The sequence below is a fragment of the Callorhinus ursinus genome, unplaced genomic scaffold, assembly GCF_003265705.2.
Source record: "Callorhinus ursinus isolate GAN/ISIS: 27379988/994484 unplaced genomic scaffold, GSC_fseal_2.0 scaffold29, whole genome shotgun sequence".
Taxonomy (NCBI): domain Eukaryota; kingdom Metazoa; phylum Chordata; class Mammalia; order Carnivora; family Otariidae; genus Callorhinus; species Callorhinus ursinus.
The window spans coordinates 15,019,166-15,043,526 of NW_027397091.1; the positions used below are offsets into that span (position 1 = coordinate 15,019,166).

At 40.6% G+C, this 24,361-nt stretch overlaps 1 protein-coding gene across 1 annotated transcript; it reads left to right on the forward strand.

The window, feature by feature from the left end:
* The first annotated feature begins 64 nt into the window (after positions 1 to 64).
* On the forward strand, positions 65 to 18,271 carry MGME1 (mitochondrial genome maintenance exonuclease 1). Its single transcript, XM_025876935.2, has 5 exons — positions 65 to 201; positions 849 to 1,428; positions 5,093 to 5,309; positions 16,582 to 16,714; positions 17,102 to 18,271. Exons 2-5 carry the CDS (start codon positions 915 to 917, stop codon positions 17,261 to 17,263), a joined length of 1,026 nt encoding a protein of 341 aa, XP_025732720.1. The 5' UTR covers positions 65 to 201; positions 849 to 914; the 3' UTR covers positions 17,264 to 18,271.
* Positions 18,272 to 24,361: the final 6,090 nt, after the last annotated feature.

The window sequence follows — 24,361 nt, forward strand, 5'->3', positions numbered from 1 at the left end:
ACGCCCGAGGGGAGGGACTCCCCAAGGATCTCGGGAGTGTCAGTAGCAGTGAAGGAGAGGTAGCGGCGCCGCAATGCATGCCGGGACCACCGCTCCTTAGGCGGAGCCTAACTCGAGATCAGAGCGCGGGAGCGAGGAAAGTACGGGTCCCGAGAGGTTGACGGCGCTCTGGCAGTTGAGTGAAGTCTGGTGGCTCCTGAGGTATCCATCCGGGCCGTGAGCTGGGCTTCTGTTTAAGCCATCTCTTCCTAATCCTGACTCCCACACCAGGGGCCCCAGCCGTCCTGTCCCCACCGTGTTTCCCCACGTATGGCGGAGCGGGAGGCCCCCTTCTGGGGATCACGATGATGGGCCCCGCTGACCACTGCTTACCCGCTCTTTCCTGGTGGGACCCTTCAGAAGCTCAATTTCCACGTCTGTAAAACGGTGTCACAGAAGTAACCACCTTAAAGGGTGTGAGAGTTAAGTGAGAAGTCTTCTCCTGGAATACTTAGCAGGGAGCCTGGTATCTAGGAATCAGTGGTTCACCGTGACCGTCGTGGCCGGTATAGGACGGGTTGTAGCGTTCTGTTTTTCTGTCTCAATCATGCCTCCCCTCCTAGGCTTCCCAATTCTTCTGATTGAATATTGGGGACGTCTTGCCCCAAGCTGTACTATTTCACATTTAACAAGTGCTGGTCGTTCTGGCTATTGAAGAGAGTCTTTCTTTGGAAATAGCTTTGTCCAAACATGTTGAAAAAGCTTAATGGAATGCAGGTTAATGCGCCTTTTCGTACCGATGCAGCTTACATTTTAGCCGTTCAAATATTTAATACATTGGTATCTAACTCCACTTTTCTCTTTACTAGGAGTGCAAAAATAAAAGCCCCTCAACATTGCAAGTAGCCTAGAGGGAAGTGAGAAAGCATCTAAAAATGAAGGCTTTTCAGACCATCTGCAGACAGCTCAGAAGTTCGAAGGGGTTTTCTCTAGAACCAACCGCCCATGTGGATTTTTCCACTTCCTCTTACTTTTGTAGCCGGAAGAAAAAAGTGAACCCTTATAAAGAAGTAGACCAGGAAAAGTACTCTGATTTAGTACAATCTGTCTTGTCATCCAGAGGCCTTGCTCAGACTCCAGAATCATTGTTTGAGGAAGATAATTTACTCTATGGACCTGTGAGTAAGTGTAAGCCCCAAAAGCAAGATGAGGAAGCAAAAGCTCCACGAAACTGGTGTCCTCTCTTAATTCCAGAGAGAAGCGTAAAACCAAATGCAACAAGCACTCCTACAATTCCTTTGAGAATCCCTTTGCAAAGAAATACCATACCAAGTGTGACCAAGATCCTTCAGCAGACCATGACATCAGAACAGATTTTCTACTTGGAGAGGTGGAAACAGCGGATGATTCTGGAACTGGGAGAGGATGGCTTTGCCGAATATTCTTCAAGTAATTTTCTCAATCCTGGTTCTGTATGGTTACTGTGTTTTCTAGAATATAGAGCAGTGTCAAAAGAGTGAGGGTGTTTTTGACCTGAACTAGTGAGGCACTGCTTTCTAGTGATAATTAGCATCAAATAGCAGTTTATGTGTATTAACTCAATCATCATAACAACCCTATGCAGCATATATACTATTATTCTCATTTCACAGATGAAACTGAAGCACAAAGAGCAAGTAGTTTGGCTAAATGATGTGGGAAATTTTCATAAGCTACAAACTTAAGTATTAAAGTTGCCTGTTTTCTTTAAGGAAAAGAATCAGTCACCTGATAATGGAATTCTGTTTGTTTGCTAGGCATTCTATTCAGAATGTAGTAAATACCCCTTGCTCTGCTTATCCTTATTGACATGTAAATTTAAGACTTGGAGTAAACTGGAACACATGATTTGTATTTAGATTTTAGTAAATTGAGATAATCTGATGCTCTTAATTAGTAACTGAGAATAAATAAACTTTAGCTTTCAACTCCTAATTTACTAACTTCTTAGGTAAGAAGAATAGCTTCCTTAAAACAGGCTCCATTCAGAAGCAAGGTGAAGGACCATTGGCACCGGTGAATTAGCTGGTCCCCATCAGGATCATATAGTTGCCTTTTATTAAAGCTAGGTTTTTTTGTTGATCATTCCTTAGCCCGTGCTTCCCTAGTGGTTGGTAGAGAGCACTTTTAATTTTAAGAGTAATGCACTTATTTTGTGGCATCTTAGAAAAAACTGTGTGTGGGTAACACATTAAACGTGTCACATATATTAAGTATATAGACAGCACCTGGATATGGCAAAAAAAGGTCAAGGTCCTCATCCTTTAGAACATTCCTCAGCTGTGTGGGGGGAGGAATATATGCGGGAATTAACTGCCTTTAGGTAATAAGTAACAATACTAAGCTATTCTTTGCTTTCTAAATAAGCAACATAAAATGAAGTTTTTTAGTGACGTCTTTATGTTTTTTATTTGTACCACTAGAATTTAGAATAGACATTGTTTCCTCAGGGGAAGTTGTTTTTTATTTTCCTTAAACCTAGAATGTCATAGTTTATGGGGATCCTGAAATCACTGATAAGAAAAGTAAAGGCAGAAACCTGCTAGGAGTGTGGGAACCTAGGACTTGTAGCCCTTGGCACAAAGTAAAAAAGTACTCTTGGAGGCCTCCTTGATAAAGGAATTTCGTTGGGAATGTGAAGGTGCTTCACTATCCCAAGCAGAGATAAAACTATGGTTGTTTTCCATATAATCAGCTTTGTTGATCTAGATTATTACTCTGATGTGTTTCTCAGTTAATTCAGGATCAATTTTAAGAAACAAGCAGAATCACTTTTTTCTCATAAGAGGCAATCACAGGATTAGTGTCATGCTCCCCCCTACCAACAAAAAAGAAGGGAAGAAAAGAATGAAAAAGCATGTCATTGCCCACTAAATTGATTAATGGGTCAGGAGAGGCAGTTTTTTAAAATACTGTACTGATAAATTCCTTTCTGCCTGCTCTTCCAAAGGCTAGAGCACAGAGATGTGCCCAGAGCTGGCGTTCTCCACATTTGGTCAATTTCTCAAGCATCGGTTTACCTTCTGAAGATTGCCAAGGATAAGAAAGTCTGACTTGGATTTATATTTAAGTGTTGATCATAGTGGGAAGGGATGGGGTTTATTTTTTCCAGTTTATTGCTGTAGTGACTTTTTAATCTTAAAATATTATCCATTCTGCCAGTTTATCAGTCAGAATCTTGGAGACTCATGGATTTTTTTTTTTTAAATGCACTTTACATACTGGGACTTGAAAACATTTCATTTTCATTGGTCAATTTAATTTACTGAATGAATATTCTGACTTGATGCTATCTGCAATAAATCTTGTGCTTTTTAAAATTTACTTAGATGGGGTGCCTGGGTGGCTCAGTCAGTTAAAGGTCTACCTTTGGCTCAGGTCATGATCCCAGAATCCTGGGATCAAGTCCTGTATCAGGCCCCCTCCTCAGTGGGGAGTGTGCTTCTCCCTCTCCCTCTGCCCCTTCCTCCTGCTCATGCTTGCTCTCTCAAATAAATAAAATCTTTAAAAAATAATAATAAAATTTACTTAGACAAATTCAATCATATTTAATGTTCTGAGCCTTACAATCTAGGGGATCCTATAATCTAGATTCCCATGTTTGCTGCCTCTTTTTTATTTTTTTAATTTTTTAAATTTTTTTGTTTGCTGCCTCTTTTATGTGAAGAACCCAGCCAAGGGTTAAGTCTGCAGTGGAAAATGAATTGTTTATTTGCTTGGCAATTGATAAAGCAGTTTGTTTTCTTCCTGTTTTGACCAAGCTTCATTAAGCTTGTCTATAGATGAATGCTGTACTTTTACCTAGATTTTAATTCCATCTGTCTTAAAAATCTTGTAGGCCTTTCATATGCTAATAAGTCCAATTGAACCGAGTAAATTTGGAGTGTAATAGCTCAGTTCTTCAGGTGAATTTCATTTAACTCTCCAGGTAATTTCCCAGAAGTGATTCCATTTTTTGACAGTGGTAGAATTGACCTTTCAAAATCCTGGTAAAATAGTATTTGACAAATGTAAAATTTTACATTTTAAAATTACCTTATTAGATCAAATTTTCCTCATTTTCTATGGGTCTATCTCTATGCATGTATATTTCCTACTCTGCTTCTGTGTATATCTAAATGATGGTCCCTAATTTTGTCTTACTCTGTTCTATGATGGACTGGAATTGAACATGGACTCTGGTGCCAGGCTGCTAGTCTACCTTTTTTGCCTTGGGGCAAATTAACAGCATTGTGTAGGCCTCATTCGTTAAAGTGGGGGTAATGATTCTTATCTTGCTGGGTTGTTGTGTTTGGAAAGTTAAATATTTTGAAAGCGCCAAGGCCACTGCTTAGCACAATGCCTCCTCTTTGTTTCCTTCCCTTATCAAGGAGGAAGTGAATTTGTCCAATTTCTTGGATTTGTTTGTGTTTTCTTAACTTAAAAGTGTGTGAGGATATACAGATATCAAATTGTTATGTTGTATATCTGAAATGAATACAATCTCAGTTATACATCAAATTTTTCTTAAGCATATGAGGAAAACTTTCAGGACAGAGCAACTGTCTTAAGCTGTTCTAGCCCCTCCAAAAAGTGCAGAAGAGTGTTACATATTTCCTCTTGCCCCCAAGCCCAAAACATCCAATTTGTTTTTGATATGCCTTGATTTTCATACCTTGCCATTCATTAAGCCTGTTAGTAAAGGGATTCTCCCACCTATATTCATTAATTCAGTGTTGGTTGTAAAAACTGAAAACTGAACAGAAGTTACTAAAATAGATACTTAAAATCACAGTATGGTACACTAGGTGTGGTGCTATTGCCCCCAGATCTTCAACTGTAACTTTGGCCTAATTCTACTAGAAATTCTTTATTTTAATTCATTTTATTGTTCAAACTATTTTAGTTCCTTTGCTTTTCAAAGTGCATTCTTAGATTTCACAAGAGGCTAAATAAAATGTGGTATCTTAGCAGTTGTCACTTAAAGGTAACAATATTATTTCTAATTTTATTGTTCAGAGGTTTTTAAGTATTTGTTTTTTAGTACTAGCTTTGTTCTTGTTTGTTTTTCTTTTCCCCCTGATTTTCTTTTCAGATATATTTTTACAAGGGAAACGGTTCCATAAAGCCTTGGAAAGCATACTTGCACCCCAAGGGGACTTGAAAGAGAGAGATGAGAATCTCGAATCTGGATATATCGAAAGTGTCCAGCATATCCTGAAAGATGTCAGTGGAGTGCGAGCTCTTGAAAGCGCTGTTCAGCATGAGACCTTAAAGTATGTAGGTCTACTGGACTGTGTGGCTGAATATCAGTAAGTATTAGATTTTTTTTTTTTTCTATCAAAGTGTGGAGATAAAGTAATGCAGGTCTGTCAAACTGTTTTTTCCTCTGAACTGCTTCAGGGTGCAGCCCTGTGAAGTCAAAACCTCTACGATACATAAAAGAGTTGGGTATGGGGCAGGAGGTAAGGACAGATACAGGAGGAAGAGCCTCATAATTCTTGTAAATCTGTGTTCCAGAATCAAAGTGTTTGGTGGAGAAAAGGTATAGTTTCAATATCCAGCATGTTCCTTCTTCCCTACCCCCAAGCAAGCTACTAACCACTAGATCCAGTTTGATGGGGCACCCAAGTGGCTCAGTCGGTTAAGCGTCCAACTCTTGTTTTTGGCTCAGGTCCTGATCTCAGGGTCATGAGATCGAGCACTGGGTCAGGCTGTGTGCTGAGTGTGGAGTCAGCTTAAGACTCTCTCCCTCTCCCTCTGTCCTTCCCCCCCCCCCCCAACTCCCATGCATGCTTTTTCCCTCTCTCTCTACAAAAAATAACTCTTAAAAAAAAAAAAAAAAAGATCCACTTTGATTCCTGCATTTTCTTTCCCATTTCCCTAAAAATAGCACCTTGACCTGTTTGCCCTGAAAATCATTTCTTTTTCTGACTTCCAGGCTGTGTTTGACATGGATAGGAACCCTGAGCTTACTAAAGCTTGCTGTGGTTTTTAAATTGCTGCTCTGTTACTGTTTTCCCCATTTACTCCAGATTCCAAGGGGAGATCTAACCTGCAGATACCCCTATTCGAAAAAGATGTGGGCGACCCACAGGATAGGTAAAAACCTGTAACTCTTGGGGCGCCTGGGTGGCTCAGTTGGTTAAGCGACTGCCTTTGGCTCTGGTAATGATCCTGGAGTCCTGGGATGAGTCCCGCATCGGGCTCCCTGCTCAGCAAGGAGTCTGCTTCTCCTTCTTACCCTCCCCCCTCTCATGCTCTCTCTATCTCATTCTCTCTCTCAAATAAATAAAATCTTAAAAAAAAAAAAACAAAACCTGGAACTCTAGTCAAAATTTAAATTTAAAAAAAATTGACAATATTCATTAGTCTGGAAACTGTTCAGGCCACCCAGCAGTTCTGTGCCATAATTGCCTCATATCTGAGAAGAGCCCTGTGTGCCTAGAAATTTAATAGGCTATTTTTAGCTGCCCTTTAGTTAACCGAGGTAGCCATACAATCAATTCTACCCAAGGCCTTCCAGAAGTTCCTGACACCATGGGTACCTGGGGGCCTCAGTCAGTTGGGCATCTACCTTCGGCTCACGTAATGATCCCAGAGTCCCTAGTTAGAATCCTGAGCAGAGAGTCTGCTTTTCCCTCTAACCCTCCCCTCTCTCGTGCTTTCTCTCTCTTTCTCAAATGAATAAGTAAAATCTTAAAAAAAAAAAAAAAAAGTTCCTGACACTGAACACTTCACAGTGATGTCCACAGTACTGATGTTTGTTTTCTGCTCTTTAGGTGGAAAGCATCAACATTGAGAATATGTGCGTTGAATATTTTTGAAAATTAAGGTTTCAGAAATTTTAAAAACTTTTTTAATAGGTAATATATGTGTTTGGTTAACCTAAGCTACTAAAATAAGTCTCCCATCTCCACTTTTTCTTTAAAAAAGGTTTTTAATGTGGTAAAATATACGTAACATAAAATTTACCATAAACTTCACCATTTTTAAGTATACAATTGAGTATCATTAAATACATTCATAATGTTGTACAGCCGTCAACACCATCCATCTCCAGGACATGTCATCTTATAAAACTGAAATTCTGTGCCCATTAAACAGTAATCACTGTACTCTCCCCTACTTCCAGCCCCTGGCAACCATATTCTACTTTTAGTCTCTATGAATTTATTCTTTCATACCTCATGTGGGTAGAATCAAAATATTTGTCTTTTTGTGACTGACTTATCTTTATCCTTGCACTTTACACACTTTTTTTCCAAGTTTTTCCTGTAAGCCAATTTGTTTATTTTGTTGTTGTTGCCTGTGCCTTTGGTGTCACATCCAGTAAATCACCACCAAATCCAGTGTCATTAAGCTTGGACCCTATGTTTTCTTCTAAGAGTTTTATGTAGCTTTAAATCTTACCTTTAGGTCATGGATCCATTTTGAGTTAATTTCTGTATATGGTGTTGGGTAAGAATCCAACTTCATTCTTTTGCATGTGGATGTCCAGTTTCCCCAGTACCATGTGTTGAAAAGACTGTCCTTTCCTCATTGAACAGACTCGGCACCTTTGTCAAAAATCATGTGTATGTGAGGGTTTATTTCTAGGCTGTCTATTCATTTCCATCGGTCTTTGTGTCTGTCTTTAAACAAGTACCATACTATTTTAATTATTAGAGCTTTGTAGTAAGTTTTGAAATTAGCAAGTATGAGTCCTCCACAGTTTTGTTCTTTTTCAAGTTTGTTTTGGCTTTTCAGAGTCCCTTGAGATTCCATGTGGATTTTAGGATGGGTTTTCAATTTGTCCAAAAACCGTCATTGAGATTTTTATAGATTGTATTAAATTTGTAGATCACTTTGGGTAATATGAACATCTTAACAATATTAAATCTTCCAATCCGTGAACATGGGGCATATTTCCATTTCGGTCTTCAATTTCTTTCAGTAATGATTTGCAGTTTTCATTGTGCAAGTCTTTAGTCTCCTTGGTTAATTCCCAAGTATTTTATTCATTTTGATGTTATTATATGGAATTGTTTTTGTAATTTCCTTTCCATATTGTTCATTGTTTATGTGTAGAAATGCTCTTGAATTGTGTGTTGACTTTGTATCGTGATACTTTGCTGAATTTATTTATATAGTCCTACTAGTTTTTGTGTGGATTCTTTAGAGTTTTTAACATAAAAGATCATTCATCTGTGAACAGAGATAATTTTACTTCTTCCTTTCTAGTTTGGATGCTTTTTTATTTGTTTGTCTTGCCTAATTGCTCTGGCTAGAACATCCAGATCTGTTGAATAGAAGTGGTGAAAGCAGACAGCCTTGCCTTGTTCCTGATCTTAGAGGAAAACCTTCCAGTCTTTCAACATTGAGTATGATGTTTGCTGTGGGCTTTTCATATATGGCTTTTATTATTTTGAGGTAGTTTTTTTTCCTATCCCTAGCTTGTTGAGTATTTTTTTCATAAAGGGTATTTCATTTTGTCAAATGCTTTTTCTTCATCAATTAAGATGATTTTAAGTGGTTTCCTTCATTCTGTTAATAAGGTATATCACATTGGTTGATTTTTGTGTTAAACCGCCCTTGCATTCCAGTAATAAAGCCCACTTTGTGATGGTGTATAATTCTTTTAATATGTTGCTGAATTTGATTTGCTACTATTTTGTTGAGGAGTTTTGCATCTGTATACATAAGGATTATTATTCTGTAGTTTTCTTGTAGTGTCTTTGTCTAACTTTGGTATCAGGGTAATGCTAGATTCATAGAATGAGTTAAGAAGAGTTCCCTACTTTTCAATTTCTTTGGAAACGTTTTTATTATTGGTATTAGTTATGTAAATATTTGGTGGCATTCGCCCATGAAGTTATTGGATCTAGAGCTTTTAGTTGCCAGGAGATTTTTGATTACTGATGAAATCTCCTTTTTAATTATAGAGCTGTTCAGATACTCTATTTCTTCATGATTTAGTCCTGGTAGGTTTTGTGTTGTTAGGAATTTGTTTATTTCATCTAGGTTATCCAACTTGTTGGCATATGATTTTTCATAGTGCTCTCATCCTTTTTATTCTGTAGAATTAGTAGTAATGTCCCAGTTTCATTGCTGATTTATGTAATTTGAGTTGTCTTTCTTTTTTTCTAAGTCCATCTAGCTAAAGGTTTGTCAATTTTGTTGATCCTTTCAAAAAACCAATGTTTATTTTCATTGATTTTTTTTTTCCTATTGGTTTTCTATTCTGAATTTCATTTATCTTTAATCTCTTTTATCTCCTATAAAGGTTTACTTTGGGGTTGTTTTTTTTTTTTTTTGGTTCCTTAAGTTGTAAGATTAGGATGTTGATTTGATTCTTACTTGTTTTTTAATAGAAGTATTTATTGTTGTATAGCTTCCTTAATACTGTTTTCACTGTGTCCTGTAAGTTTTGGTATGCTGTGTTTTCATTTTTATTCACCTCTAAGTATCTTCTAATTTCCCCTGTGATTTCTTCTTTGGTTGATTATGTTAATTTCCACACATTAGTGATTTTTTTCCAATTTTACTTCTTTTATTGATTTCTAACTTCATCTTGTGATTGGAGAAGATACTTTGTGTGATGTCTGTCTTTTTAAATATATTGAGACTTAATTTATGGCCTAATAAATGGTTTGTCCTGGAAAGTGTCCTGTGTGTGCTTGAAAAGATGTGTATTCTGTTGTTGGGTAGAGAGTACTATATGTCCATTAGATCTAGTTGGTTTATTGTGTTGTTTTAAGTCCTTTATTTCCTCACTTCCTTCTGTCTGGTTCTATCCATTATTGAAAATAGGTATTGAGGTCTCCAACTATTATAGAACTGTATTTCTGGAGGACCTGGCTGGCTCATTTGGAAGAGCATGTGACTGTTGATCTCAGGGTCAGAGCCCCATGTTGGATATAGAGAATACTTAAATAAAAGTTAAAAAACAACAACTGTATTTCTCCCTTCAATTTTGTCAGTTTTTGCTTCATATATTTTGCTAGTCTGTTACTAGGTGCACAAATGTCTATAATTGTTATATCTTCGGGCACCTGGGTGACTCAGTCGTCGAGCATCTGCCTTCGGCTCGGGTCACGATCCCAGGGTCCTGGGATCAAGCCCCGCATCGGACTCCCTGCTCAGCGGGGGGCCTGCTTCTCCCTCTCCCACTCCCCCTGCTCCTGTTCCTGCTCTCACTGTGTCTCTCTGTCAAATAAATGGATAAAATCTTAAAAAAAAAAAAAATTGTTATATCTTCTTGATGTATCGAACCTTTTATTAATATATAATGTCTTTTTTTGTCTCGTCTTTTTCTATTTAAAGACTATTTTGTCTGCTATTAGAGCCACCTTTGCTTTCTTTTGGTTATTATTTGCATGGAATATCTTTTTCTATCTTTTCACATTCAGCCTATTTGTGTCTTTGAGTATACAATGAGTCTCTTGTAGACAGCATATAGTTGAATCATGTGTTTTATCCATTCTGCCAGTCTCTGTCTTTTGATTGGACAGTTTAATCCATTTAAATTTAAATTAGTTACTGATAAGGGGAGATGTCATTTTATTTATTTTCTATAGGCATTATAGCTTTTTTGTCTCATTTCCTATATGTTACTGTCTTTTTTGTGTTTTGTTTTCCTTTTTTGTAGTGAAACATTTCAATTTCTCATTCCCTTTTGTGTATATTCTATAGCTATTTTCCTTGTGATTACCAGAGGGATTACATTTAACATCCCAGTTATTAACACTCTAATTTGAATTTGTACCGACTTAACTACAATGACATACGAAGACTGCTCCTTCACAACTCTATCCCTGTCCATTTCAGTTGTTGATGTCACAAAATTGTCTTTATATATCAGTGCCTCAAAACATAAACTAATATTTTTTTTAGGCTTAGATTTATTAATCTCTTAAATTATGTAGAAAACAACCCACTCACCCATCCATGGGCCCCTCCCTCTTTGCGGCATGCGGTCTCTGGCACCTGAGGTGCATGGCTCATTGCCAGCAGCAGGATGCTGCTGGCAGGTTAAGGCTAAGAGTTAGAAAGGGAGTCAGTATATCTTTAAAAGTCTTGCAGAAGTGGCAAGATTGCTTGGTGGATCCAATAGAATGTGTAATATTGTGGATTTACAAATATAAGGAAATGTGACTGCAGAGCAACTGAGACAAAAGGAAATGGCCAACTTGGAGCATGATTGAGAACTAGCTCTGATGGGGCAGGAAATGATGGAGAGACCAAAGTCAGAGGAGCTCCTGTTTCAGCAGCAATAGCTAATATTCCAGCTAGAGTTGGAAATGCAAGACAAAGGTTAGGAGAACTGCAGAGAGCTCAAGAACAATCAGAGAAGGAGATGAGTGGGGCAGCTGGGTGGCTCAGCCAGTTAAGCGTCTACCTTCCACTTAGGTCATGATCTTAGGGTTCTAGGATCGTGCCAGCATCTGGCTCCCTGCTCCTCAAGGGAGCCTGCTTCTCCCTCTCCCTCTACCCTTCCCACACACACACCCCCCGCCCGCCACACTCTTGCTCACAACACTCTCTGTCTCAAATAAAATCTTAAAAAAAAAAGGGGGGGAGATGAGAATGAGTATAAGAAATAAGAGTAAAGATGTTTCCCATTCAGAGGATATAGCAGCAGACTCAGGCAAGACACTAGTTGAAATTAGTGCTCTGTATGGGGCAGCTAACTTGAGCAGAGTGGAAGAACATGATGAACCAGTGCTATCTGATGTTTCATTAAACATTGATCAAGATTTGTATGATCAACCAACCTAAAAGCAATAATTTCTTCTGTTTGTTTCAAGTTTACAAAAAAAAACTGTAGAAGACAAAAAGTGGAGTTACAAATCATTGTTACAAGAATGTTTGCTTTTATAATTGCCCATGTATTTACCTTTATTGAGGTCTTTAGGCATCTTTAAGACTAAAAAGGTCTTTGTCTAGTAGAACTGCCATCACATCTTTTTCAGGGACAGTTTCTGTTGATTTATTTTTTTCCTTTGAATGGGCCATACTCTCCTGTTTCTTTGTATGCCTTGTGATTTTTGTTGTTGTTGAAAACTGGATATTTGAATCTAATATTAATGTAATTCTGGAAATCAGGTTCTCCCTCTGCCACAGGGTTTGCTGGACTTTGTTTATTGTGGGATTTGTTTTGTTTTGTTTTTTTGTGGGGTTTTTTTAATTTTCTTTTTTTTTTTAAGATTTTATTTATTTATTTGACAGGGGGGTGCAGAGAGAACAAGCAGGGGGAGTGGCAGGCAGAGGAAGAAGCAGACTCCCTGCAAAGCAGGAAGCCCAATGTGGGGCTGGATCCCAGAACCCTGAGATCATGACCTGAGCGGAAGGCAGACACTTAACTGACTGAGCCACCCAGGCGCCCCTGTTCATTGTTTTTGTTTGGGGTTTTGTTATTGTTCTTGTAGGCTACGTCTATGCTAAGGATCAGCCTGAAGTATAAACTTAAGGTCTTCTCAAGGCTTTTCTGAGCCTGTGTCCTTCCCTGGACATGCACAGTCACTTTCTAATTTTCCCTGTAGATGCAGTTGCTTTTGGATGTTGTAGTCTTTAGTATCTAATTCCCAAAAGGGGAAAAAGAGAAAAATGAAGAGTTGGAAAAAATGGGCATCGGCCCTTTAAGTCCTCTGGCAGTCATTCAGTTGGAGGGTGAGGGGCTTATGGCAGTAGGGGGAGGTGCAGTAACAATGGCCACCCTGCTCTTGTCTTCACCTCTGTGACCAGTGATCAGTGATGAGAGCACAGATCCCTGACATTTGGAGAATGGGGCCCTTTTTGTCCACTGATTCCCACAAGCTGTGTACCGTGCTGTTCCAAGATCATGTGTACAGCTGCCTGCCCCATGAGAAGGAGCGGGGGAATGGGTAGCTGTTAAGAGCCGAAATTGACCAAAATTAACCAGAGTTTACCATCTAAGCTTTCAACAGGCTCTAGATTTCCAATAATTAGACAGATTCTGCCATTGCAGTTGTTGTCTAGGTGGGCCTACAGATTTCTGGTGCTTCCTACTCTTCCATTTTCCCAGAATCCTCCACCCCCACTCTGGTTTTAAGTTCTTGGTGACCCTGGGGTGCCTGGGTAGCTCAGTCGGTTAAGCATCTGGCTCTTGATTTTGGCTCAGGTCTCAATATCAGGGTCGTGAGATCAAGCATGGGGCTCCAGCATGGAGCCTGTTTTAGATTTCCTCTCTCTCTCCCTCTCTCTCCTCACCCCCCCATTCCTGCCTCCCTCCCTCCCTTCCTCTCTCTTTCCCTCCCTCTCTAAAGATAAAGTTCTTGTGGTCCTGAGATATTTTATGACTGTATTTATAATCATTTGTCTCCACCCCCACTTACTAACACAAAGTGCCAATCCCTGCGTTTTTTTCATTCTGAAAATATTTTAGAGATCTTCCCTTATTAGTTTATGTAGATCTGCAACATCCTTTCCTCTTTTAATAATTCTCCACCACTCAATTAACAGTTATAAAACTTAGTCACATCTGCTTCTGATTTTTTTTTAAATATACCATAAATTAAACTCACATCACCTGTAACCACATCTTCCCTCCTCTCAGTCCCCTGGCCAAAGATAATCACTGTGAGAAGTTTGCTGCTGTGTCCTAGGCTACTTCCTATACTACTTAACACGCCCACCATACCGGATAGTGCATATACAACACATTGCCAGTGTGCTTTCTACATACATACACAACACTGTGTATAGTACACATACACAGAATACCATGTATTGTTACCTCCATGTCTGTGAGAGTCACAATATATAGAAATTTCTATGTACCTAGTATCACAAAGCTGGTAAGATATTAGGCTCTGGAGCCAGGCTGGCTGGGTTTGGTTTCTGGCTTTTCATCTTAACCTTAGGCTAGTTAGCCTCTCTGTACTTCTGTTTGTTCATCTGTAAAATAAGACAAAAGGACTTACCTTATAGAGTTGTTATAGAGTTAAATGAGACATTCTCTGTATAGTACTTAAAATGCAAACTACTCAAATGTTAGCATGATGATTTTGATCTTGTTCTCTCTTTTTAACTGTTGTTTAGTATTCCTTTGTATTTTTTTTTAAAGATTTTATTTACTTATTTGACAGAGAGACACAGCCAGAGAGGGAAAACAAGCAGGGGGAGTGGGAGAGGGAGAAGCAGGCTTCCCGCGGAGCAGGGAGCCCGATGTAGGGCTCGATACCAGGACCCTGGAATCATGACCTGAGCCAAAGGCAGACGCTTAATGACTGAGCCACCCAGGCACCCCTGGTATTCCTTTGTATTAATGAACCATTTCCCTTTTGGGAACATTCAGGTTATTTCTAGTTTTTCATAATTACAGATTGCAGCAGTGTACATGTCTCCTTGTATATGGCTGTGAGGTTCACTTGTTGGTTTGTTTTTGTGGATCATATATATAGTTTGGATAAATTCAGTTGGTCTGAAGTAGGCCTGATCTGAATATGTAGATTTTCCAGGCACTTTTCATTCACACCCAGGGTATCAAACCATTGCTCTCCAGTGCATACCGAAAAGGGAAATTGCTGGCTTAAAGGGTACAGGCATTTTCAGTTGTCCCAGGTGTGAGTGTGCTTATTTGTGCACACCTTTAATGACACAGTATTAGACACAATTGATTAACATTGTCTCTCATGGTTTCAGTCTGCATTTCACTTAAGTTAGGCTGCATCTTTTCATTTGTTCTGAACTGTCTTAGTGCGGTTTTAATTTAATTTTTTTTTAAGATTTTATTTATTTATTTGATAGCAGGAGAGAACAGGCAGGGGGAGCGGCAGAGGGAGAGGGAGAAGCAGGCTCCCCGCAGAGCAAGGAGCCCGATGTGGGGCTCGATCCCAGGACCCTGGGATCACGACCTGAGCCGAAGGCAGATGCATAATGACTGAGCCACCTAGGTGCCCCATTAATGTCTTTTTCTGACTTTGTTTAGAACTCCTTCCAGAATGCTGGGGTAACTCGGGGCTTTCTGTTTCTGGCTCTATGATATTGAATCCAGAAAGACTTTTCTGTGGATAGTAAACTCATTCACGTTTTGGAGGTATGGGGTAACACTTAGAGAAGGAGCCAGAGGGACCACATTGAGCTTTCTGTTCCCTCTTGGGCGGTCACCTGCTACTAAAAATGTCTTTTCCACATTATTAAGTTCTGCAAGTTATAGTATGTTGCAAGAAACAGTGGTCCAGGTCGGAAATCTTTATTTTAGGGTATTTTGATTTATTCCAGGTTGAGAACTGTGAAGCCCCCTGGTGATACTGGGGCCCTCTCTTCATTTGCATAGATTATAATTGTTTTGTAATATTGCAAAGTTTGACAGATAGTAAAACTACCTCTGACCTGCACTGTCCAAGAGAGTACCCACTAGCCACATACGACCATTAAATACTTGAGTGTGGCCAATCTAAAGTGAGGTATGCTGTAAATATACTACAAAGTAGGTTTCAGTGACTTAGTACAAAAAAGAATGTAAAGTATCTCATTAATAACATTTTTATATTACATAATGAAATAATATTTTGGGTATGTTTGGGTTAAATAAAATATTAAAATTTCACCTATATTTTCTTTTTTGATGTGGTTACTAGAAAATTTGAAATAACATATATAGCTTGCATTTTATTTCTTTTAGTGCTACTCTAGGTTGACTTTATGAGTACCTTGCATAAGTTGTAACTCTAGAGCTATGGCGACAGGTAGGTAACATGCATACTTTGTACAGAATCTCCCTCTAAACTGCTGGTTTTGAAATTGAAGTTCATGAAAGACAGAATGAACAGATGGTCACCAGTTATCAGTCTGCTCACCCTGTGATCCTTCTGATATCTGCACTTGGCAAGTATAAAATCCCACCAGGAGAGGGGTGATAGGAAGGAATGTACTGGTTATTTGACTTTTTTAAAGTGGCAGGAATTTTTTTATTTTTTTCAATATCCCTAATAGTAAGACACCAACCCTGTGTGTAGACTTTCAGGGTAGGGACCAAGTCTTCTTATTTGTATTTTTGCATTTGTATTTTGCATTGGTGCCTATTAAATGCTGATAGATCTGAACCCCAGCTTTGGTTTCTGAGCAAGAGAATTTCCGGAGCAGCATGATGCTTTTGTCGTTTATGATGGGGACTTTGCTTTTGGTCTGTTGTGGTTCATCCTGATAGATATTTGAAATAAGATCAACTAAGATAATGATAGACATAGTTTCAATTCCCATGTCAACTGTTAAATAAGGCCATGGAGGTCCAAAGGACTTTGGAGAAAGTTTAGAAACTGGAACTGTGGGAAAGTTCCCCAGCACTTCTGCATGGGTCCACACCTGTAACTCTAGCCAGTGTGCTTCCGGAAGCATTTCCCATCATGCCCCTGACAGGCCTATTACTGACCTGAACGTAGAACTCAAAGGAAAGAGAACATCACACTTCTCTGATTCCCAGAAGTAAAGCTCAGAGGAGCTGTCTTTTTGGAAAGTGGAGAATAGAAGCAACAGTCATTGAGTGATAAGTAGTAAACCATACCTAAGAAGAGGTTTAACCTCTTACAGTTTCTCAGTTTGAACCATTACCTACGAAGACTTCCTTTGGTTTCTCTTTAGGGGCAAGCTGTGTGTGATTGATTGGAAGACATCAGAGAGACCGAAACCTTACATTCGAAATACATTTGACAACCCGCTGCAGGTTGTGGCCTATGTTGGTGCCATAAATAATGATGTCAACTATAGCTTTCAGGTCAGGACACTGAGCCTCAACTTACATAACGCCTTGCTTCGTGCTTACTTATGGCTACTCAACTCCTTGTGATTCTTACTCTGTTTGTGTCCCACTGCTCACTCTGTTCCTTGTCCTTCTACCACCTTAAAAAGCACTTCCCGCTGTTCTGAGCTTTCCATTATCGCTAATAGTGCTCGAGTGTTTACAGTCTGTTCTTCAATGTCTTGTCATCTTTGTGTTCTTATGTATCCTGGTGCAATCTTTTATCAACCCCTCTTAGAAACAGTTAGGAGCTATTACTATAGATTGTTTTGTTCTGAGTTTGCCATAGAGCAAGAAGGAAATGAACCTCAGCTCTGGTCCTATATTGTACAAATACCGGAACTGCCCTGTGTTTCTTCCTAGGTTCAGTGTGGCCTAATTGTGGTGGCCTACAAAGATGGATCCCCTGCCCACCCACATTTCATGGACACTGAGCTCTGTTCCCAGTACTGGGCCAAGTGGCTTCTTCGACTAGAAGAATATACAAAGAAGGAAAAGAACCAGAATATTCAGAAACCAGATTAGGGGACAGAATGATATCTGGGAACATTCACTAGTTCCTCACAGTTTGGGAAGATCTATTGATGTTTACGGTAGAGATGCCACAGGATCTGAGAGCTACATAACCCAAGTGGAAGTATTTGTTGAAATGTATTACAACTAAAAAGATCAAAAAGTCAAAAGTTTAGATTTTAAGGGTTGGACTTGAGCACATAAAAGAAGCACAAGTAAGGATGGTCTATCATTTACCTGGAAAAGGGAAGCAGGATTCACACAGCATTGGTGGCTCTTGGACTCCCCTGTAGAACTTTCTGTATCCCAAGCAGGACGCCCAGTCCTTGAATTAAGATTGGAGGGCATGAGGCTTGGTGTGCAAGAAGTTCCCCAGGGTACCCCAGGAGGGAAGGGGTCACACGCCCCCACGGTGTGTGTGGTGGGAGAAATCGCATCGGCCAACTCCTACTGCCAACATGGTTTCCTAAAACTGGTTTTAATATGTTGAGGTTTTCTATATGTTTCACTTGGGGGAAAAAAACTTCCATTTAACATTTCAAAAAATTTATTTTTTTCATATTTAATGTGATTCCTTAGCCTCAAGTAAACATTGCTCTCTGGAAAGATGGAGCTTTTTCACATGGTTCATAATCCCCCTTAGCATACCAGTAAATAATCCCCAGGAGTAGCCAGACCCCAGTCTGAGATTCATAATCATGGATATTTTAGTAGCTCTGTTCTGGTTTGAGTCAATGAACCATGTACATAAAGAAAAAGTATCATGTGTGAGATTCTTAAGCTAGGGGGAACAGTAATTTTTGTGTGTTTGATAAGTAATAAAAAGTACTAGTTGTCACTGGGATCGGGAAACTTAAATAAATGCCCACTATAGCTTTGGGGGAAGGCTCCTTGTTTTATGGAATGGGATAGCATTTAAGTTACAGTTGTGGTCTTAAAATAGTAAGGTGCTACAATTAGTTTTTTTCTTTACTTAGCCATTAATTATAAGAAATAAAATATAACATGTGAGTAAAGTAATGAGACTGTTGGTTCTGTTTCTTTTTATTTAGATTTATGTGTTTATAGAGTTAATTTCGTAAACCTGGAAATTGTTTAGATTTTGTATTTAGAAGTTCAGAATTCACAGTATTGCCACTGGCCCAGTAGCTTTGGTGTGAGTTCTACGTAAGTGCGAACAAGAAGGAGGCATCCTTTGCCATGGTCACCTGGCAAGGAAAGTAAGCTTCAGGTAGGAAGAAGCAGGATTGCAGGGGACCTTTCACTGATACTGAACAGAGAACACTCTGTTCTCTTCAAGCAGCAGATATTCATGTAGCCTGTCATTTCCAAACTCAAAAATCAAGTGAGATCATTCAAAGTTGTAACAGCAGATTTTTCCACACTGCTTTAATAAGCCTCCCTCCAGAATTTAGGAGACTAGGCCCAGCAAGACTGCATTTTAATACAGTTCTCTAGGGTTCATAGAAATGTACCTTGGACTTGTCTTGCACCGACTTGCCCAAGCTAATGGCATGCAAGACCCTCAGAGTCTGACCAGGCATACCTTGTATGAGAACAACCAAAGTTAATGCCTGGGCAGGCTTCCCAGAAAGACAAGAACACACCGGTTTCTCACTACAATCCTGATATTCCTCAGATCTCACCAATTAAAGAAGTCTCAATTGTCTTGAGAGGGAAATGTCAATGAAAAGTTTTTTCCCTGCTAAGGCATAGAAGAAGAAAGCCAAGTCTGAGTTTTTAAATGAGACAACTTTTCAAGAATTAGCATGTATGTTACTAAATTGTGGGTACCACCTGTTCCTCTAAGTGATATGGCATGTTAAACTCCAATGAAATGAAACAAGATTTGTGATGAGGGATTCTCTAAATGAGGATAATGAAAATATTTTTTTTACATTTTTATTTATTTGAGGGATGACTGGGTGGCTCAGTCAGTTAAGCATCTGCCTTTGGCTCAGGTCATGATCCCCGGGTCCTGGGATTGAGTCCTGCATCGGGCGCCTTGCTCAGTGGGAGCCTGCTTCTGCTTGCCACTCTCTACTATGTGCTCTCTCTCTCTCTCTCTCTCTCTGGCAAATAAATAAAAACCTTTAAAATTTTTTAAATGTTTTATTTAAACATTTAAAACCATTTATTTGAGAGAGAGAGTACGGGGGGGGCAGAGGGAGAGGGAGCCCAGTGTGGGGCTCGATCCCAGGACTCCAGGATCGAGACCTGAGCCCAAGGTAGATGCTTAACTGACTGAGGCACCCAGATGCCCCTAAATTTTTTTCAAAGGAGGTAGAAATTGCTCTTATGAGGAGTCTCCCTCATAGTATAGGACATAGTGTTACAGGCTTTTGGGCTTTGAGACAATCCATTAGGTTCGATGCTATCCTTTTCCTCTGCATTTCTGCACATTCTCAGTGCATTCATCAGCTGACAAAAGCTCCATGCTGGCTGGCACTAAAACCCAATTTTCAATTTTATACAAAAAAGTTACGCCTTCCCCCCCTTCCCATCCTCACCCCCCAGATCTGACCTCTTGCTCAGAGCCATTATCCCCTATTAATCGGAGAGCATTGACCTCTATAAACCTATTATAGTTCTAGGAAAACCTGTCACTATATGACCTGTGGTTTCCTATGTGTTGACGCTGGTAAATAAAGGAAGATGGTTAGTTGTAAATCATTGTGTTTCTAGGTAACCAATTTGCCTACCGGCTTTAAATGGAGTTAGAAAGGGGTAATTTGTTTGAATCACTGTGTCTTTCCACCTGAGCAATTAAACATTTGATTATAACCTGCCTTCCCCTCCCCCCTCCCAAAAGTGAAGCAAGGAATAGTTGGAACTTTACTTGAAACACTTCAGTTTGAAGCTGGGGCCCTAAAGAGAACCACTGTCTTAAATGAGTCGCTAAGTACAGGCAGAAGGCTCCCTGTCCCCATTCGCCCTCCCTTCTTTCCAACCTCAGAGGCCTACAGGCTTGTGCTGCTGCAGGAAGTCTAAGGTGTGGAACCTCAAGTGATTTACACTATAGAAGGGAACTTGAGAAAAGCTCTCTGGGGAGATGGCCCTGATGGAGCAAAAGGTTTGTATGGTTGCTTGACTATAACAGTTGTCAGGTTTGAGGAATGGAGTTATTGGAGAGGATCCAATCATAAAATGATATTCTGGTTTAGAGTAGGGTTTGAGCTTTTGCCTCTTGGCTCAAGAGACAGGTAGGTAGAAAGAAAATAATAGCACATTACAGATAATTTAAAAGCCCTTGTCTTTTGTTTCCCGAGTCCTATTTCCCTCACCCCTGACACATCATCATAAATTTGGTATGTATCTTTGCAGTGTATCCTTTTACAGTTTTACTCTCCACGCTGGTCTCCGTGAATAATAGGCAGTTTTGCTTCCTGTCTTTTTGATATTTGCTCGTTTTATCTGAACATTAGTTTTTGCCGGGTTGACCACTTCTAGATCTAGTTGCATGGCTTTAACGCTCTGCAGTATTCCCTCAGGCTTTCTTGTCTCACTGACGCAGTTAGGCTAACGCACTGCTGCAGTGAACACCCTCGTGTGTGTGTGTGTGTGTGTGTGTGTGTTCCTGGTGTACACGAGGCACGTGCAGTGTACTAGAAGCAGGGTGAGTATCGGAGCTCTGCCACTTACTAGTCCTGACCTTTGTGTGCCTGGATTCCTCCTTTGCAAATTGGGAGGGAACTACTCCTACCTGCCTGCATGGAGTTGGGAGGACTGGATGAGGTAAGCACTTAGGGCAGGTTCTGGCACAGAGTCGGGACAAAATAATCGTGAACCGTCATCATCCTTCTTAAATGATCAAATCCAGACGTGTCGGGGCTGGGTCACATGGTATGCGCCGCGTGAACGTGACTCTCAAATCCCTCTAAGATAGTGCTATGCACTTACGCTTCCACCAGTGCTTTCTGAAATTCCCTGCTTTCCCACATATTCACTAACACAAGAGTTTTAAGACTTTTTTTTTTTTTTTGCCAACATCATGGGGTGAAAACAGCTACTTTTTATCTTTAGCAGCATTATTGCTTGAATAAAATTTGCTTTAAAACGGGATTGCCATCTAGTGGTGGGAAAAGTAGACTGCACTTCCACGGCACAAGCCAAATCTGGGTGGACCTACATGTAGCTTGGGGTACTTTGGGCATTCGAGTCACTACCACGGGTCTGGTTGCTTTAATTCCACTGTGTGAGGGTTCTTCTATTATTCTCCCCCCATTTTTAAGCAGCTCGTGATTTTCTCCTCATTTTTCCCAGCACGGCAACATGGAGACCCGTCTGCACCACCCTGTGCGTGCAGCCTCACAGCCCAACGAATCTGGGTCACTGGCTCAGAAAAGAGGAGTGAGATAAATTAGGAACGAGGCTATTTACAAACTGGCAGGAGACTGTGGCTCCCAGCAGAGCAGGCTTTCCTTGAGCGATCCCAACTCCCCAGTGGAGAGGTGGTCAAGTGCCTGCATCAGCTTCATTCCCTCAAACCGCCACAGAGGGCTGAGCAGGGTCCCAATTACCGTGCTTCCAAATCCGGGACTTGGACTGTCTGTTGTGAAGACTTTTCAAATCATCGTCTACAAAGATTTAAAAGTGCCTGACAATGTTAGATATTAATCATCAAAGACATAGGTACATTTTTTTTGAGATTTTATTTATTAGAGAGATGGAGTGAGCACGAGTGGGGGAGGGGCAGCAGGCAGAGGGAGAAGCAGGCTTCCTGCTGAGCAGGGAGCCCGTCGCGGTGCTTGATCCCAGGACCCTGGGACCATGACCTGAGCCGGCTTAACCGACTGAGCCACCCAGGTGCCCCACATAAGTACATTTGTAAAGATCTGTACAAAAATGTTCCATGAAAGATAAAGGTATAAATAAAGCAGTGTTGCTGAAAAGCTTATACAACATGCATTGAATTAAGTACCGTTACTAAAATAATGGGATATTAAAAGTTAAACAAAACAGTCTCAACAACAACAAGCAAAGGTCAGCTGTGGTTAGAAACACCCAGTCAGGCGGATCTAGACCATCCCTCAGCACCAGGCTCCTACCCGTATCTAAGCTGTTTTTTGTGTGGATGCCTTTGCCTAAAATAACTTCCCTTCCTCTGTTCAGCCAGATCGTCGTTTTCCAAGTGCTTGGGCCTAAACCCCAATCCGCCCTCAAGTCTTACCAACGCTAACAGGGAAGGGCATGGTGTAGCGTAGAAGGCACGAGCCTCAGAATCGGGCAGACACTGAATCCGGCCTGCTGCCTGTTTCTGTACTGTCTGTGAGCTAACAATTGTTTTCACATTTTGAAACAGTTGAAAAAAATCAAAAGACAATTTAGTGACACAAGAAAATTACAAAAATTCTAATTTCAGTGTCTAAAAATAAAGTGTTCTTGGAACACAGCGACACCCACTTGTTTAACAAGTGTCTATTGTCTACGGCTACAGAGTTAAGTATGTCCAACAAAGGCTGTATGACCCGCAAAGCCTAAAATTTTTGCTATCTGGACCTGTAGAGAAGAAGTTGGCCGGCTCCTGGTCTGGATGGGAGCTGATGGTGACATGGGCAAGAGAGGTGGCAGGAGATGCTGGACAAGAGCCAGATCTGAGATATACTTTGGGAGGCTTGCCTGGCCGTTTGGATGAGTAAGGTTGAAGAAGAGGTGACTCCTTGGTTTGGGGCTTGAGCAGGTGAGTGTTACTTGCTGGAATGGGAAAGACAAGAGTGAGAACAAACCAGGTGAAATCCTAGCGCTTCCCCCATTGTCAGTGCCATCAGCTAGCTCTGCTGTGTTACGGATCACCCCGACGTTAGTGGCTTCAAACTTATTTCTCATGAGCCTGAGGACAGGCTCTGGTGTAGGGACTCAGCTGGGGCAGGACGATCTAGGATGGCCCATGGTTAGCTCAGCACCAGCTGGGGCCACGGAGCGGCCTGGCCCTGCATCTGCTGTCCTCCAGCAGGCTAGCCTGGCTCGCTCAGAAGGCAGTGGTGGAAGGGTTCCCAGGCCGCAAAAGAACAAGTCCCAGTGCACTGTGTTTTTCAAGCCTGTCCGGGGCATGTTCGCTGATGCCCCAATGCCCAAAGCACAAGATTTCGGAGGGGGTGGGGGGGTGGGCAGGGGAACTGTTAATTTCCATTTACCCCTTTTGGTGAGAGAAGCCAAAAAGACACCTTGCAAGGGAGGGTGGGGGTGGATCCAGGGAAGGGAAGACCTGGGGGCATTTTTACAATGTACCATGCTGACGGCGTGACTCAGGCAAGTTACCCAACGTCTTTTGAGCTTCGGTTTTCTCATCTGTAAATGGGCAACACAACAACTTCGTAGAATGTTTATAGGGATTAGAAATAGCAGATTTAAAGTCCCTGGCATAGAACAGATACCCAATAGTAGCTGTTTTATTGTGATAATGAACAATGATCAAGTTTAATCTCTATCGGGTACTAACTAGCATTTCCTAAACGTCAGTCCCTCCCCGCCACCACCAGGATTTTTGCCATTTTTGAGGACCACTTAGACTCTTATTTACACACTATTTTTCTTTAAACAGGTTCACTCTTTTTATTTAAAGAATTTTAGGGGCGCCTGGGTGGTGCAGTGGGTTAAGCATCTGCCTTTGGCTCAGGTCATGATCTCAGGGTCCTGGGATTGAGTCCCAAAAGGCTCTCTGCTCAGCGGGGAGTCTGCTTCTCCCTCTCCCCGCCCCGCCCCCGCTCATTCTCTCTCACTCGAATAAATAAATAAAATGTTTAAAAAAAAAGAATTTTAGGGTGCCTGGGTGGCTCAGTTGGTTAAGCGACTGCCTTCGGCTCAGGTCATGATCCCGGAGTCCCGGGATCGAGTCCCACATCAGGCTCCCTGCTCGGCAGGGAGTCTGCTCCTCCCTCTGACCCTCTTCCCTCTCATGCTATCTCTCATTCTCTCTCTCTCAAATAAATAAATAAAATCTTTAAAAAATAAATAAATAAATAAAATAAAAAAAAGAATTTTATTTCAAAAGCAAACTATCTCACTACCACAATAAAAATAGGCCACGGCTTGCCATAAATAGAAGGCAACTATAAAATAAATACAATAAAAACAAAGCAGTGCTATTAACCCAAACTCAGTTCTCTTGCT